We start from the raw sequence: 13099 nt of genomic DNA, 5'->3' as shown, positions 1-13099 counted from the left end.
TCACTGCCTGTGGGTCTACCTTGTGGTCAGTGTCTGCCCCGTAATTGCCCAGGGCTCTGTAGAAGGTGATGGTTTAGATTCTTCCAAGTCCTGGGGCCCTGTCATTTGAAGCTATTTGTAGCCCCAGCTTGGTAAACACTGTTAAGGTGCTTCCAGGGAACATATGGACCTCCCCCCACCACCCCATGCCTTGGCTGTGCTCAGTCTCAGCGGCTCCCAGTCTGCTAAGAGGAACAGGGGTTCAAGGCAGTGTTCAAGGCCCTTCAGGGTTCATGGTTTGGGAAGGACCTAGGAATCGTGGCCTTCTGGACAAAGCACAGCCCAGTGGGTCTGGAGTCCTGGGGAACGGTCTGGGCTTGGCCGTAACTTGCTAAGTAGCCTTGGGTAAGTCCCTTCCCTTCTCTGAGCTGCAGTTTCTCATTCTATCCAATGAGAAAGGAGGTTGTCAGATTGACAGCTTAGGATCCTTCCAAGTCAGATAGATACTCCGGAGTTCATGATGCTGCTGTGATCCATAAGCTCAGACCTGGCAGGGTGTGGTCTATAAGATGGTCTTTGCCTAGGTGGCCCTGTGGCTCTTCTAGGGGGGCCTTGGGCCTCAACAGTATGCCTCATCCATGATTTGGTGGTTGAGGACACGAGGATTTACAGCCTGCTTCCTCTGGGAAGCTGTGTGGCCTCAGGGAAGTCTCCACCTCTCTGAGCCTCAGTTTCCTCCTCTGGCAAATGTGCATGGCAATTCCTACCTCTCAGGGGTGATTGCAAGTTGTTGACGAGTTGATGTATTTAAGGCTTTAGTGCCGGGCCAGGCATAGGGCAGGTCACTGTCCATGTCCCCGATGGTCATTTGTTTCCTTTTAGCTATATCCTGAGTAAAAGATTTACTTGAGGGCTTCCCTGGTGGCGCAGTGGTTGAGAGTCTGCCTGCCGATGCAGGGGACATGGGTTCGTGCCCCGGTCCGGGAAGATCCCACATGCCGTGGAGCGGCTGGGCCCGTGAGCCATGGCCGCTGAGCCTGTGCGTCCGGAGCCTGTGCTCCGCAACGGGAGAGGCCACAACCGTGAGTGGCCCGTGTACCACAAAAAAAAAAAAAAAAGATTTACTTGAAATCTCCTTCTGGCTAAAGCATTGGTTTCTAGCAGGCTTCTTTGTGGCTGCACAGGAAGCCAAAGAAGCAGGTGATGCTCAAGGGCTCCCCGGACCCCTTTCACGCTTCTCTTGGGATCCTTGCTCCATTATTGCATTGGCTCCATTATGGCACTGAGGCAGGCAGAGGATGGCAGAGAGAGGCTCAGAGAGGGCCGTCACCTGGGCTGAGTCACACAGCTTAGAGCTCAAGGCTCCACCCAGCTCTTCATGGGAAAAGGCTTTGCTTGTTCTTCCTCATCTGCAGGCTTCAAGTGGAGAAAGGATAATGATGGCCATTATATGCGTCCTGTCCATGACACATCCCTGCTCAAAACCCTCCTGTGGTTTCCTGTCATCTTACTGCCTGGCATGCTCTGGCTTCCGGCTTCTTCTCTGACCACACCACCCCTCTTCCCCTTATCCCTCACTCATTCTGCTCTAGTCACACAGGTCTCATTATTCCTTGAGAGCATTCTTGCCTCAGGGCTTCTGCACCTGCTGTTCCCTCTGCCTGGAATGCTTTTCCCCAGAGAGTCCACCCTGTGTCCAGCTCCCTCACACAGAGCAGCCTCCCCTGCCTGACCACCTGCAGTCACCACCCTCCCCAACACTGTCATTCTCTGTCCTCCAACTCTGCTCACTTTTCTTTGTAGCATTAGTCGCTGCCACACATTATATCTTTTTAAAATTTTATTTTCAGTGATGGTAAAAAAACACATCACATACAATTTACTATCTGAACCGTGTTCGTGTGTGCAGTTCATTAGCGTGAAGTATATTCACATTGTTGTGCAATCCATCTCCAGAACTTTTTCATCTTGCAAAACTGAAACTCTACACCCATGTAAGCAAATCCCTGAGACATTACCCTTTTATACTTATTTGTCTTTATATCTACTTAATTAGACTGTAAATTCTGTGAAGGCAAAGGCTGTTGTCTTCTTGTTCATCCAATGCCTAGAGTGGTGCTGGAGCATAAAATTTCAGTAAATGTTTGTTGAATGAATGAATGAAATATAAAGATCACGGTACTAACAGCAGCTAGCCTTTATGGGGCCTTGAATTCATTGCCAGATACGGTGCTAAGTGCTTCACACATTATACCATGTAATCTGTACACCGACCCTTAGAGCCCCATTTTACAAGAAGAAACCAGAGCTCAAAGAGGTGACATCAGTGGCCCCAGGTATACAGCCAGCCAATAGTGAAGCAGGATAGGGATCCAGATTAATCTGAAACAAGAGATCTTAACCACTCTGCCTGCTGGCTGCTGGCTGTGGCCTGTGCCTCCATTTGCCCACTGGGGAAAAGAACACATGCCCCTGGGTAGAAGAATCTCACCCAGCCATAATGCATCAATCTCATGGGCCCCAGGTTTGAGATGCAATCATAATGCTGGGCTGTCTCGAGGCGTGAGTAGGTGCAGGAGGAATGCTTGTAAATTCCCCAAACCTCTTGGATCAGACCAGCGCTGCTGTTTATGATTAAGAGCGCTGCTTTCTGGGGGTTTGAGGGGGTGCCGAGTGTGTGTGCCTGTGGGTATCTGTGGACATGCGTGAACTGTACATGCCTGGGGGTGGGGGGCTGCATGACTCTCCACGTGGCCTCAGGTGTCAGAAGGACCCAATGGGGAGCGTAAGCCTGCTGCTCCTTAGCAACGGGATTCGGGGCAAGTGGCTTCCATTCTCCGAGACTCAGTTTTCTCCTCTGTAAAATGGAGATGATAACCCTTAACCCGCTTTCCCCACACCTCATCTGGCTGTTGTAAGGGCTAGAGGACATCATAAAAGTGTAATCCCATGTTATTTATTAATTTATTTTTGGCTGCGTTGAGTCTTCATTGCTGCGTGCGGGATTTCTGTAGTTGGGGCGAGCGGGGGCTACTCTTCATTGTGATGCGCGGGCTTCTCATCGTGGTGGCTTCTCTTGTTATGGAGCACCGGCTCTAGGCATGCAGGCTTCAGTAGTTGCAGCGTGCAGGCTCAGTAGTTGTGGCTCACGGGCTTAGTTGCTCTGCGGCATGTGGGATCTTCCCAGACCAGGGATCGAACCCGAGTCCCCTGTATTGGCAGGCGGATTCTTAACCACTGCGCCACCAGGGAAGTCCCTGGTGTAATCCCAGGTAAACAGCAGTGTGTAGAGGGGGTCCACAGGCATCGTGTGTGTGTGTGTGTGTGTGTGTGTGTGTCTGTGTGTAGTCTAGAGTCTCATTTATCAACTCTTGGGGGAGCCCTAGAACTCTTGAGTTCCAGAACACCAGAGCTGGCGGGGAATCGGAGTTCTCATTCCCTCATTTGAGGTCCAGAGAAGGACAGTAACCCATCCAGAGTTGCACAGTAAGTCAGAGACGGTGTCTAGGTCGTGTAGGGCTCCCCTTGAGAGGGGGTCTAACGGAGATCACCCCGTCTCCTCCACCCTGTCTGAAATGGAAGCCCCTGCTCCATCTTATTTCATAACAGCCCTAAGCTGATGGAAGCTTGAAGTCCAGGGTTTCCCTTCAGAGAGCTCCTAACTCCTATGAAATGGCCGAGGTGGTCATCCCCAGCACCACCTGAAGGCACACACTCGTTTTGATTCTCTTGATCTGGAGACCTGGCTTTGGGGACCATGGGAATTGGACCAGGGTGACAGAGGGTCCAGGTTGGTGCTGGAATGTTGCCAGAGTCTTTCTCAATCATGGAGTGGCCTCCTTCCCCCTGGAATACTTGCTGGGACCCGTGGGAAGAAGGAAGGCAGCTATTTTGGTTCATACATTTGGTCCACGTGTGTGAGATCTTTTCCGTTAGGGGGTTAATGAGAAGGTCCTGACAGAAGGTCCCAGCATCGCATGGTGGTTGAGCATAACCCAGACCTTAAGGTCCTGATCAGTCTACCCATCCACTGAGACATACCTCCACCCTTGCTTCAGACGTTCCCACCTTCGCTCTGGATTTGGGAAGAATGGTTGTGATACAGCACCACCCTCTCACAGTTGCCGGATCCTAATTTAGCTCCCAAACCCTGCCCAAGGAGTGATCAACCCGCAACGTCTTCTGGTCTAAGAACCGTCGGTGGCGGAGAGGAAACCATAGGAACCCTGATGTGCATATAACCATTCTGGGAATATTTATTGAACGTGTCCCTGCCATGGTGCATGCAGTGCTGAAAAGGCAGGCGGGGAGGCTGGGCCTCTGCGATCCATGGGCCCAGATGTGTCTTCCCAGCCTGATTCAGTCTCTTCCCCCCCCACAGGGATACAAGGGCTATCCTGGACCAGCGGGGCACCCCGGAGAACAGGTGAGGGCTGCAGCCTCTGCCCTCCCGTGCTTGCCCTCCCTCCCTCCAGCCCCTGCCTGTCCCTGGCCTCCTCCCTGGGCCCGGCTCCATGAGTGAGCTCCAGAGCCAGGAGGTTCTGCCTCCCATCCTGCTGGGGCCCCCACTCTACCCCACCTCTCAGCCAGCCACATCTGCCGCCTCAAAGGGCTGGAGTCCATGCCGGCCCGGTGTTGGCATGAGCCACTCGACTCCAGTTAGAGCCATGAATAGCTGGCCTGTTCCGGGCGATGTTAGGGGATATTATACACGCCGCCACGGGGTTTGCAGGAATTTTGGCTGCCCCGGCCCAAGTCAAACAGCAGCCGCTGCCAGCGTGGGAGAACCAGCCAGCCAGGCCTCCTCTGGGCCTTATTCCTGGGCTTCGAGCACAGGGGGTTTTGTCCCTCCAAGCTGGTCTGACCGGTTTCTCAGAGGGGTGGGCTTGGGGGCCCAGCAGGCCGATGGCCTCCCCTTCCTCCCATTTCATCTCACATTCCTGCCCTTCTCTTTGTCCATTGTAAGCCCTGGTCCCCCACCACCCCCCAGATCTGGAGCTGGGCAGGGTCTCTCCTTTCCTTACGTTTCTCTTGTTCCTTTGCAGGGGCAGCCGGGACCCGAGGGCAGCCCAGGGGCCAAAGGTTACCCTGGCAGGCAGGTGCAGTATATGGCTTCTGGAAGCTCTGTGGCCGTGGTGGTGTGAAGCTGGCCACGGGTGCCCCCAGGCAGAGGGAGGTGGCAGGCTGGGGGCCAAGCAGCTACACCTGCTGGGTGGGCCCTGAAGAAAGGGCTGTTCAAGGGGGCTGTACCGAGGAACCTTCTCTGAAGGCAACAGGGCAAGGATGCCAGGAAGAAACAGAAGAAAGAGGAGTTCTGGGGCTCTGGGGGTGGGGCTCCAGAGGCGCCCCCTGAGCCACCTCCCTGGGACCCTGGGGTAGCTGGGGGCTCAGTTTGAAGAACACGAGTGTAACCCCACTCCCATTCTACAGAAGGGGCAGCCGAGGCCCACAGGAGATAGGACTTGCCGTGGGTTGTTGGCAGCAGGTAGAACGTCTCCATATGTCCTTGCCCCTCTGTCTTTTGTGTTTCAGGGGTTACCTGGACCTGTAGGAGACCCTGGCCCCAAAGGCAGCCGGGTAAGTGGGACTTGGCAAGTGCCACTCGGCTGGAGCCCGGGTGGGCATTAGCTGTCCCTCCAGTGGGCCTGGTGGGAGATCAGGGCTGCAAAGCCTCCACCCAGGGTCTGCTGGGGGGGTTGGGGTCGAGGCCTTCCACCTGAGCACTCCCTGGACTGCAGAGGGACAGCAGGATGGCCCTGTGGTAGGGAACCCTTGAGCCAGCTTGGTCCCCATGGCCAAGTAACTGGGCAGCAAAGGTCTGCTGGGGGCTCAGCCATGGTCTAGCTGCTATAATCAGGCATTTGCTTGCTGTGTCCCCTAGAACATCCCAAGCGCTAGGGAACTAAAGCCTGGGCCAGTTTGTCCATCACTGGAATCCTCAGAGGCCTTTCTCCTGCTATCACCTGAGGACGGGGTGGACCACCCTTTTTGGAGGGCAGTGCTGCCCGATGGGTGAACATTGCCTGGGCCCGGAGGCTGATGGAACATCTGCTCTCCCCCTCCATCAAGGCCCCTGGAACAAACCCTGAGTGGCTAGCAGCCTCAGTTTCCCCATCTTTTCAATGGGAGTGATATCCATTCCTACCTCTGGCATGGTTATGGGGATACCAGGAATTTGGAAGCAAATAGGAGGGGCCACAAGGTGGGGCCTCCTGGGTGGGTTGTGGGGCAGCGGAGAAGGTTTGGGTGAAATGAATGGGGGTAAATGGAGTTTGGAAGACTAAGAAATGACCTGCTGGAATTCTCTCTTCTATATACAAGGAAACTGGGTTCGTGGTGGGGATCCGACGGCCCCAGTTCCCACAGCACGCCTAAGGTGGGGATGGGATGAGGACCCAGGTGTTTTGAGGTCTGGGCTCTCTGCCTCTCAAAGAATGCTCAGCAAGTGGGTCACACAGTCCTCCGTCAGACCAGGTCAAGTGTGACGCGTCCTCCGTGCCTGAGCCAAAGCTATTTATGGCTGCAGTCTCAGCCCGAATCCCTGGAACTGCTGGGCGGCTGTTAGGAGAGCGACTGGGAGGTGGGAAAGTTCCCCAGGACATCATGATGGTGATGTTGATGATGATGTTGATGATGATGATGATGATGATGATGATGGGGCGGGGTAGGGGTGGTGAAAGGCAGCACCCGAGGAGGCTCCTGTCCTAGGATGCTGGGCCTCCCTCCTTTCCTTTATCCAGCTGTTCCCACAAGCTATGGCCCGAGAGGGACCTCCTGAGCCCAGGGAGAAGGTCTTCCCAGTTCAGCCCCAGGTCTCTGATCTGCCAGGAGGACAGGAGGAGCGAGACAGGCTAATGACATCTGGGGCTGCTTGCAGTTTGCCATGCTGTGGCATCTTGAGGCCACATGTGGGGAGATTGCTGGTCTGGCCCCAGCACACCCGTCTCCAGGGTCACAGGGCCCTGAGCAGCCTGGGTGAGCCGGGGCCACTCAGAGTGCCCTCCCAACTCCGCCACCACCGGCCTCATGTTTATGAAGTAGGCAGAGCGCAGGTTTGGGGGCAGGGTGACTGCCTTTGAGACCTGCTCTGCCATTAACCCGTCATGGGAGCTTGGGCACATCACTGGATCTCTCCAAGTCTATCACCTGCAAATCTGGGATATAAACCCTTTTTGGAAGGATCGGTAAATGTCTCTTGTTAAGATGATGCTGAGAAGGAGGCCCTGTGACCTCTTGAACTTCTAGAGAAGGAGAAATGGTTGTGAGCCTGTGATGGTTGCTTGTTTGTGGGAGACAGTGTAGCAAAGTGGTTAGGGGTCGGACTGGGAGTCAGATCACTTGGATTCAAATACCACATTCTGCTACATTCCAGCTGTGTGACCCTGGGCACATCACTTCACCTCTCTGGGCCTAAATGGTCTCACCTCTACAGGAGGCTGACTAACAATTCCTACCTCCTGAGGGTGTGATGAGGGCCCAGTAAATGCATTAATGCTTGCAGAGCACTGAGAAGTGGGCCTGGCACATAGTTTGTGCTCAGTCAATGTTAGCTTTTGTTATAATTCTGAGTAAGTCATTTCACAAACATCTAGAGAGTACGGTTAGGGATAGGCACCCTGGGCTAGGTCCCTGCTCTTGAGAAGCTCCCAGGCTAATGAGGCCATGAAATGTGGACACCACTAATGAAGATACAGAACAGAAAGTGGTAAATCTGTTAACATATGGCGCTGGGGTGGAGGGAGGAGGTGACTTCTGGTTTGGGGCATCAGGGGTGCTGGCCAGAGGAGAGAGCCTCAGAGCTGGGCTTGAAAGCGTTTGCTGTGCAGTTGTGGGGGTGAGAAGGGCCTGCCTGGCGGAGGGCACCGCGTGGATAAAGGCTGGGAGGCGGAAAACCTGGACTCCACTCCTCACTAGCTGCGCTGCTTTCTCTCCAGAGCCGTAGTTTCCCTTGCTTAGTGAGGAGGAGGATGGGCAGTCATCAGGGTCCTCGGGAGGGTTGAATACAGTGGCACACGTGCTTGTGGGACGCCGGCACGCCTGGGTGGCAGCTGCTGTCGCCGCCGGATGCACTCAGGGACCCAAGGGTGGATTCGAGCCCCACGTCCATGGGGGGCCTTCGAGGCCTAGAAGGAGGCACTGCAGAAGCCGTGAGCGCCCACCAGCATCCCTGGGGGTGGGTAGGGCTTGGCGCCACCCTAGCATCTAACCCGGCAGAGAGCTTCCTTCCCGCAGGTCCCAGAGCCCCCGGCGTGGGGCGGGCCTCCCCCTGCGAGCGCCCGCGCCCTTCCCTGGCGTGAGGGTATGTGCCTTTGGACTACATCGTGGAAGCCAGCACCATGCAGTCCATGGGCATATACACTTGCCTCAAGGCCTATGTCATCGAGGAGCTGCCGGAGCCGCCAATGCCTCCAGCGAGGAAGAGGAGCCGGGCGCCGGAGGGCAGCGAGGGGGGCTGGGCCGGGCCGGGCCCGCCATACCCCACCACTCGGCCCCTCTGACCTCCCCTCTGCTCTTTCCTAGGGCTACATTGGACTCCCAGGGCTCTTCGGCCTGCCAGGGTCCGATGGAGAGCGAGTGAGTATGCTTTCTTTGTTTACCTCCCACCCGGCCACCCCCTCTGCCAGGTGGCAGTCTGGAGAAGTCACAGAATGCCTCCTGGAGGAGGTGCCCTGGAGTTGGATAAAGGGACAAGTCAAGGCAGACGCCTTCCTGACACAGGGAACAGCATGTGCAAAGTCCAGGACATATGCTGACTTGGCGAGTTTAACAGCACAGTCAAAGCGCTGAGTGTGAGGCAGGAATGTGGGGAGACAGGCTGCGGGGGGCACCTGGGGGCAGTTATACAGCACTCAGGGGCCAAGGTCAGGAGAGGGACTCTGTTCTGAGACCGTGGGGAGCTTTCAGAAAGTGAGAAACGGGCTCATTTCGTATTTCCGATCAAGTGCCTGCAAGCTACGGCCCGTGGGCCAGATCCTGCCAGGCACCAGTTCTGTAGAGCTTTCCGGAACACACCACACTCATTTGTTTATGTGTGTCTGTGGCTGCTTTTGCTCCCACAGGCCTCTGGACCTTCCTCTCTGTTCCCTCCCCGCCTGAGCCCATATTTGGGAACTCAACAGTAATCTCATCAACAAGCTGGGTAAAGAGAATCGTAGGAAAACAGAAGGAGCATTTATTGAGTATCTGCTGAATACCAGGGCACTGGGTGCTTTCCTTAGGAATCTCCCCAGCTCACGTGCATGCAGGCCCCGACTCTGTAGCATCAGAGGACCGCCCATCTGATGTGCAGATAACTGGGGCCTGCTGTGTTTGTGGAGCAGACGCCAGGCCCTCTGTGACTTCCTCCTGTGGGTGAAAGAGGGGCTGGTTTGGGGCAACACTGCTCGTCTCCTGCTGGAATCCTGTCTTGACTTCTTCCCTGTTTCCCCCTACAGGGTCTGCCTGGCGTTCCTGGCAAGAGGGGCAAGATGGGTAGGCCGGTAAAGATTTTCCGTGTCTATTACGCAGATTCTATGGGTGAACCTGACCTCCCACTGGCCACGCGGCCCCGTCCACCCGCGGCCTGGGCATTCTTCACTTCTCTATGCTCTGCCCTTGCTCTGCTTTGAGTGTGTGGGTGTGCATGGGGGGCTCTCTGGGCCTCGTGTCCTGCTGCCAGAACACTGGCTGGCTGCTGCCTGGCTGGGGCTGGGGGCTCCCGTGGACGCTCTGGGATGCAGCCTGTCTGTGCATCCAGCAATTGCTCTGCAATGTAGCTCTGTGTCTGGGGGCGGGGGTTGTCTGGGTCACGAGTGTCCATGCTGGGGGGCCTGCCCTAGACTGGGTCTAGGCTGGGTATCTGTGCTTCTGTGTCAGAGAACACTCAGGCTCCGTGTTGTCCTCGTGTCATCTGTTTTACTCGTGTACACACAAGGCCAGAGAGCAGTGAGGTGTTGGGTAGACCCACAGGAGGCATGACCACAAGAGGGGCTGAGCAGGAACCCCGATCCACCAGGTCAGGCTGAAGGAGACCCAGGAATGTACCTGAGGCATCTTTCTTTCTGGCCCAGCCCATGCTGGTGGCTTAAGGCTCTCTGCTGCCGCCCTGCAGGTCAACTCCTAGGCTTGGAACCATCCTCAGCTCCAGGTCTGGGCGTCCCTTTGCTTGTGGTTGATGGAGAAGGGATGGCGGGGGAGGAGGTTAGACGGTGAGAGGCAGCTGGGAGGGAGCCAGGAGCACTCAGGGGTGGCCCAGAGGGGGTTGTCTGTGATTCTAGGGTTGGCATGCGTGTTCATGGGCACCTTACCTGTTGTAGTATAGGGATCTAGGTCCTCTGGGGGCCAAGTGGGGGATTCAGAGAAAAGCAAGATCCAGGTCCTGGCCTCAAGGAGCTGACAGAGGAGGTACCTAGGACAGTCCGTGGCTGACAGCCCCCCTGTGCCTGAGGGTTAATATCTGGAACTTAGATGTGGACGAGGAGTAGCACCTGATGCTTCTGGCTTCAGGGCAAGGACCTGAAGTCTGTGAGGGCTGGGTTGGCCTCTGGATCTCTTCCTCAAGCCAGGTGACCTTTGGCAAGGAAACTCATTCATTCATTCATTGAAGTTGAGTGTGTGCTATGGACCAGGCACTGTGCTTGGTGCTGAGCAGTGAACAAGACAAAATTCCCATTCTCAGGGGCAGACAGACAGACTGACAATGACTGAATGGGGGAATGGAGGGTGAGTGGTTGAACGTCAGGTGGTGCTGAGTGTTAAGATGGAGTAGGGAACCGTGAGTGCTTGGGGTACGGGCTGTTGGATAAGTTGGCCCAGGAAGTCCTCCTCTCTTCTTGAGAAACCTGAAAAAGGTAAGAATGGGAGCCATGTGGCTATCTGGGGAAGAGCATTCCAGGCTGAGGGAACAGTGGGTGCAAAGGCCCTGGGGTAAGAGCGTTACCGGCTCTGAACTGCAGTTTTCCCATATGAAAAATGAGGATAATAGCTTCTAGCTCGTAGGGTCATTGTGCTTGTCAAATAGTAAGAACTCAATATAATAGTGGCATTCATTGTTTCTATTTGTAGATGTTTGGGTGGCTGAGGATCTCTCTGGTCTGTGTGACTTTGAGCCAGTGGCTTTACCTCTCTGGATCTGTTTTTCCAAAGTTTAAGTTGCAGAGTGGGAGCAGTTGACTTACTTAGAATATCTCAGTGGGGCCCTGTCCCATCACCCAGGCCTGCCTCCAGTGCTACCCATGGGGGATTTGCTCAGACTCCATCCTGGGAGCCCCACAGAGGGCCTGGCATTGCCACTTTACAGATGAGGAGATTGAGGGTCGGGATGAATGACTTGGCCAAGGCCTTGTGCTTCTGAGAGTCAGAGCTGGGTTAAAATGCAACAGCCCGAGCTTTTACCTCTTGCCCCAGAGTGTGGCACTAGGGACAGCACTATAGCCAAAACAGACCAGAAAAAAAAAAAAAAAAAGGCAACACTTACGGAGGCCCTTTTACCTGCATGGTATTTGAACCACATGTGGTTCTCCCATTGATTCTTTGAGGTAAGATTGATTATACCTATTTTCCATACGAGGAAACCGAGGCTTCAAAGCCATTTGCCCAGAGACCCTCTGAGGACTTGCCAGACTTAAACCCCCTTAACTGACAGCTCATTTCTGCTTCTTTGCTCCGTGCCTTGTGCCTTTAACTTCCTAAGATTCCACCCTGGCCTCCATGATGGGAGTTCCCTGGCACTGGGGTGTCAGGCGTGAGTGCGAGAAACCGCCCCCATTCTGCCAAACAGCCCCATGGCCACGCAATACCCCTGAGGGCTGTGAAAGTCTCCTTGACTCTGGTCCAGCTGACATGGCCAGCAAATGGGCAAGGTCTGCGTCAGATATGATTTAATTTGTATGGAATATACTTCATATCACTGAGTCCCTAGGGCTTTGTCTGTGCCTTTGCCTGGCCGCCGAGTCTGCTGTGCCCTTGGCCCACACGCTGCTTGAGCAGACTTTAGGGTCATCCCCCTGTTATGTGCTCCTGAGCCCTTGATCTACCTAATGGGGTTGGGGGCTCCTTGTGAATGGGTTTTCCTGTTGTCAAAGCTTTGGGCCAGGCGATTTCTAGGCACTTATTAACAGAGAGGAAATGTCAGGAGAATGAGCTGAATTCCCTCATGCCAGATCACAGCTGGCCTCATTTCTGGCAGGGCTGGTGATGATTTTGCTGTAGTCCATTTCTCTCCAGCAAGCAAAACCTCAGGCCCATGCACACGGCCTGCTCAGTGTCAGGCTGGGAAGGAAGGTGTGTGGGAGTCTTTTGCTGATGGGAGCTGAGAAAGACAGCAGAGGTCAGAGCACATCAGAGCTGCAGGAACATTAGAGATGATGTGGCCCACCTTCCTCATCAGACAGATATGCAGACGTATCTTGGAGAGGCCAGTAACTTGCCCAAGGTCACACAGCAAATGGGTGGCAGAAGCAGGACTTGAACCGAGGACCCTTGCTTGCTCGTGCAGGGTGCTCTCCGCATCACCCGTCTCCTCTCTGTGTTCACATCTTCAGCCTCTGAAGGGAAACTTAGACCGCAGCGCTCATCTCACATCACCCGCTGGAAAGTGAAATGTGTTGTGGTTTCCCGAGGAGGGGACCAGATATAAGATGTTACAAAGTTGGCTGGAGTTGAAAGGGTTTCTCCTGGGCTATCCCGGCTTGTTTGGGGCACAGTGCAGTGACACGCACAGCTGGGGACTGAGCCATGTCTTTCAGCCAAGGGTCTCTCATGGGGCCTAGGAAGACGCCGCAACAAATCCTCTTGTCCGGCACCCTGTGGCTTCACTGTCAAGCCCACTGGAATGCCTGGCAAGACCAGCCCCTGCTCACAGCTTCTCTCATGGCCTCTGGCCAGGCCTGCCAAGGCTGGTCTTGTGTAGTGAGTCAGGCGGGCAGACCCTAAAGCTTAGAGCTGGAAAGGTCCAGCCTTGGCTCCAACTCCCTCGGTGTGTGGCTTCGGGATAATTAGGACTTGTCCAAGGCCACATGCCCATCCGGGTTGGGACAGGGCTTCTCACATGGTTCAATTTTGACTTCAGGCTCTTTCCACTTCTCAGCCTGTGGGGAACAGGGAGCAAAGTGGTTTTCAAATGGGGAAACTGAGGACAAAG

At 54.9% G+C, this 13099-nt stretch overlaps 1 protein-coding gene across 6 annotated transcripts in view; it reads left to right on the top strand.

The window, feature by feature from the left end:
* The window catches only part of COL27A1 (collagen type XXVII alpha 1 chain), a 145558-nt gene that overhangs the window by 42678 nt on the left and 89781 nt on the right, over window positions 1–13099 (top strand). For all 6 annotated transcript variants that reach the window (XR_014294221.1, XR_014294222.1, XM_082622906.1 and 3 more), the window contains 5 exons: window positions 4361–4405; window positions 5025–5078; window positions 5512–5556; window positions 8500–8553; window positions 9414–9458. Coding sequence is in view for 4 of the 6 variants with exons in the window: in XM_082622906.1 (XP_082479032.1) it covers window positions 4361–4405; window positions 5025–5078; window positions 5512–5556; window positions 8500–8553; window positions 9414–9458 (243 nt within the window). In the remaining 2 variants the exon portion in view is untranslated. The remainder of the gene's footprint in view (window positions 1–4360; window positions 4406–5024; window positions 5079–5511; window positions 5557–8499; window positions 8554–9413; window positions 9459–13099) is intronic.

This window comes from Mesoplodon mirus (genome assembly GCF_964341445.2).
Source record: "Mesoplodon mirus genome assembly, chromosome: 1".
NCBI classification, from domain to species: domain Eukaryota; kingdom Metazoa; phylum Chordata; class Mammalia; order Artiodactyla; family Ziphiidae; genus Mesoplodon; species Mesoplodon mirus.
This window is presented reverse-complemented; position numbering and strand designations above follow the sequence as displayed.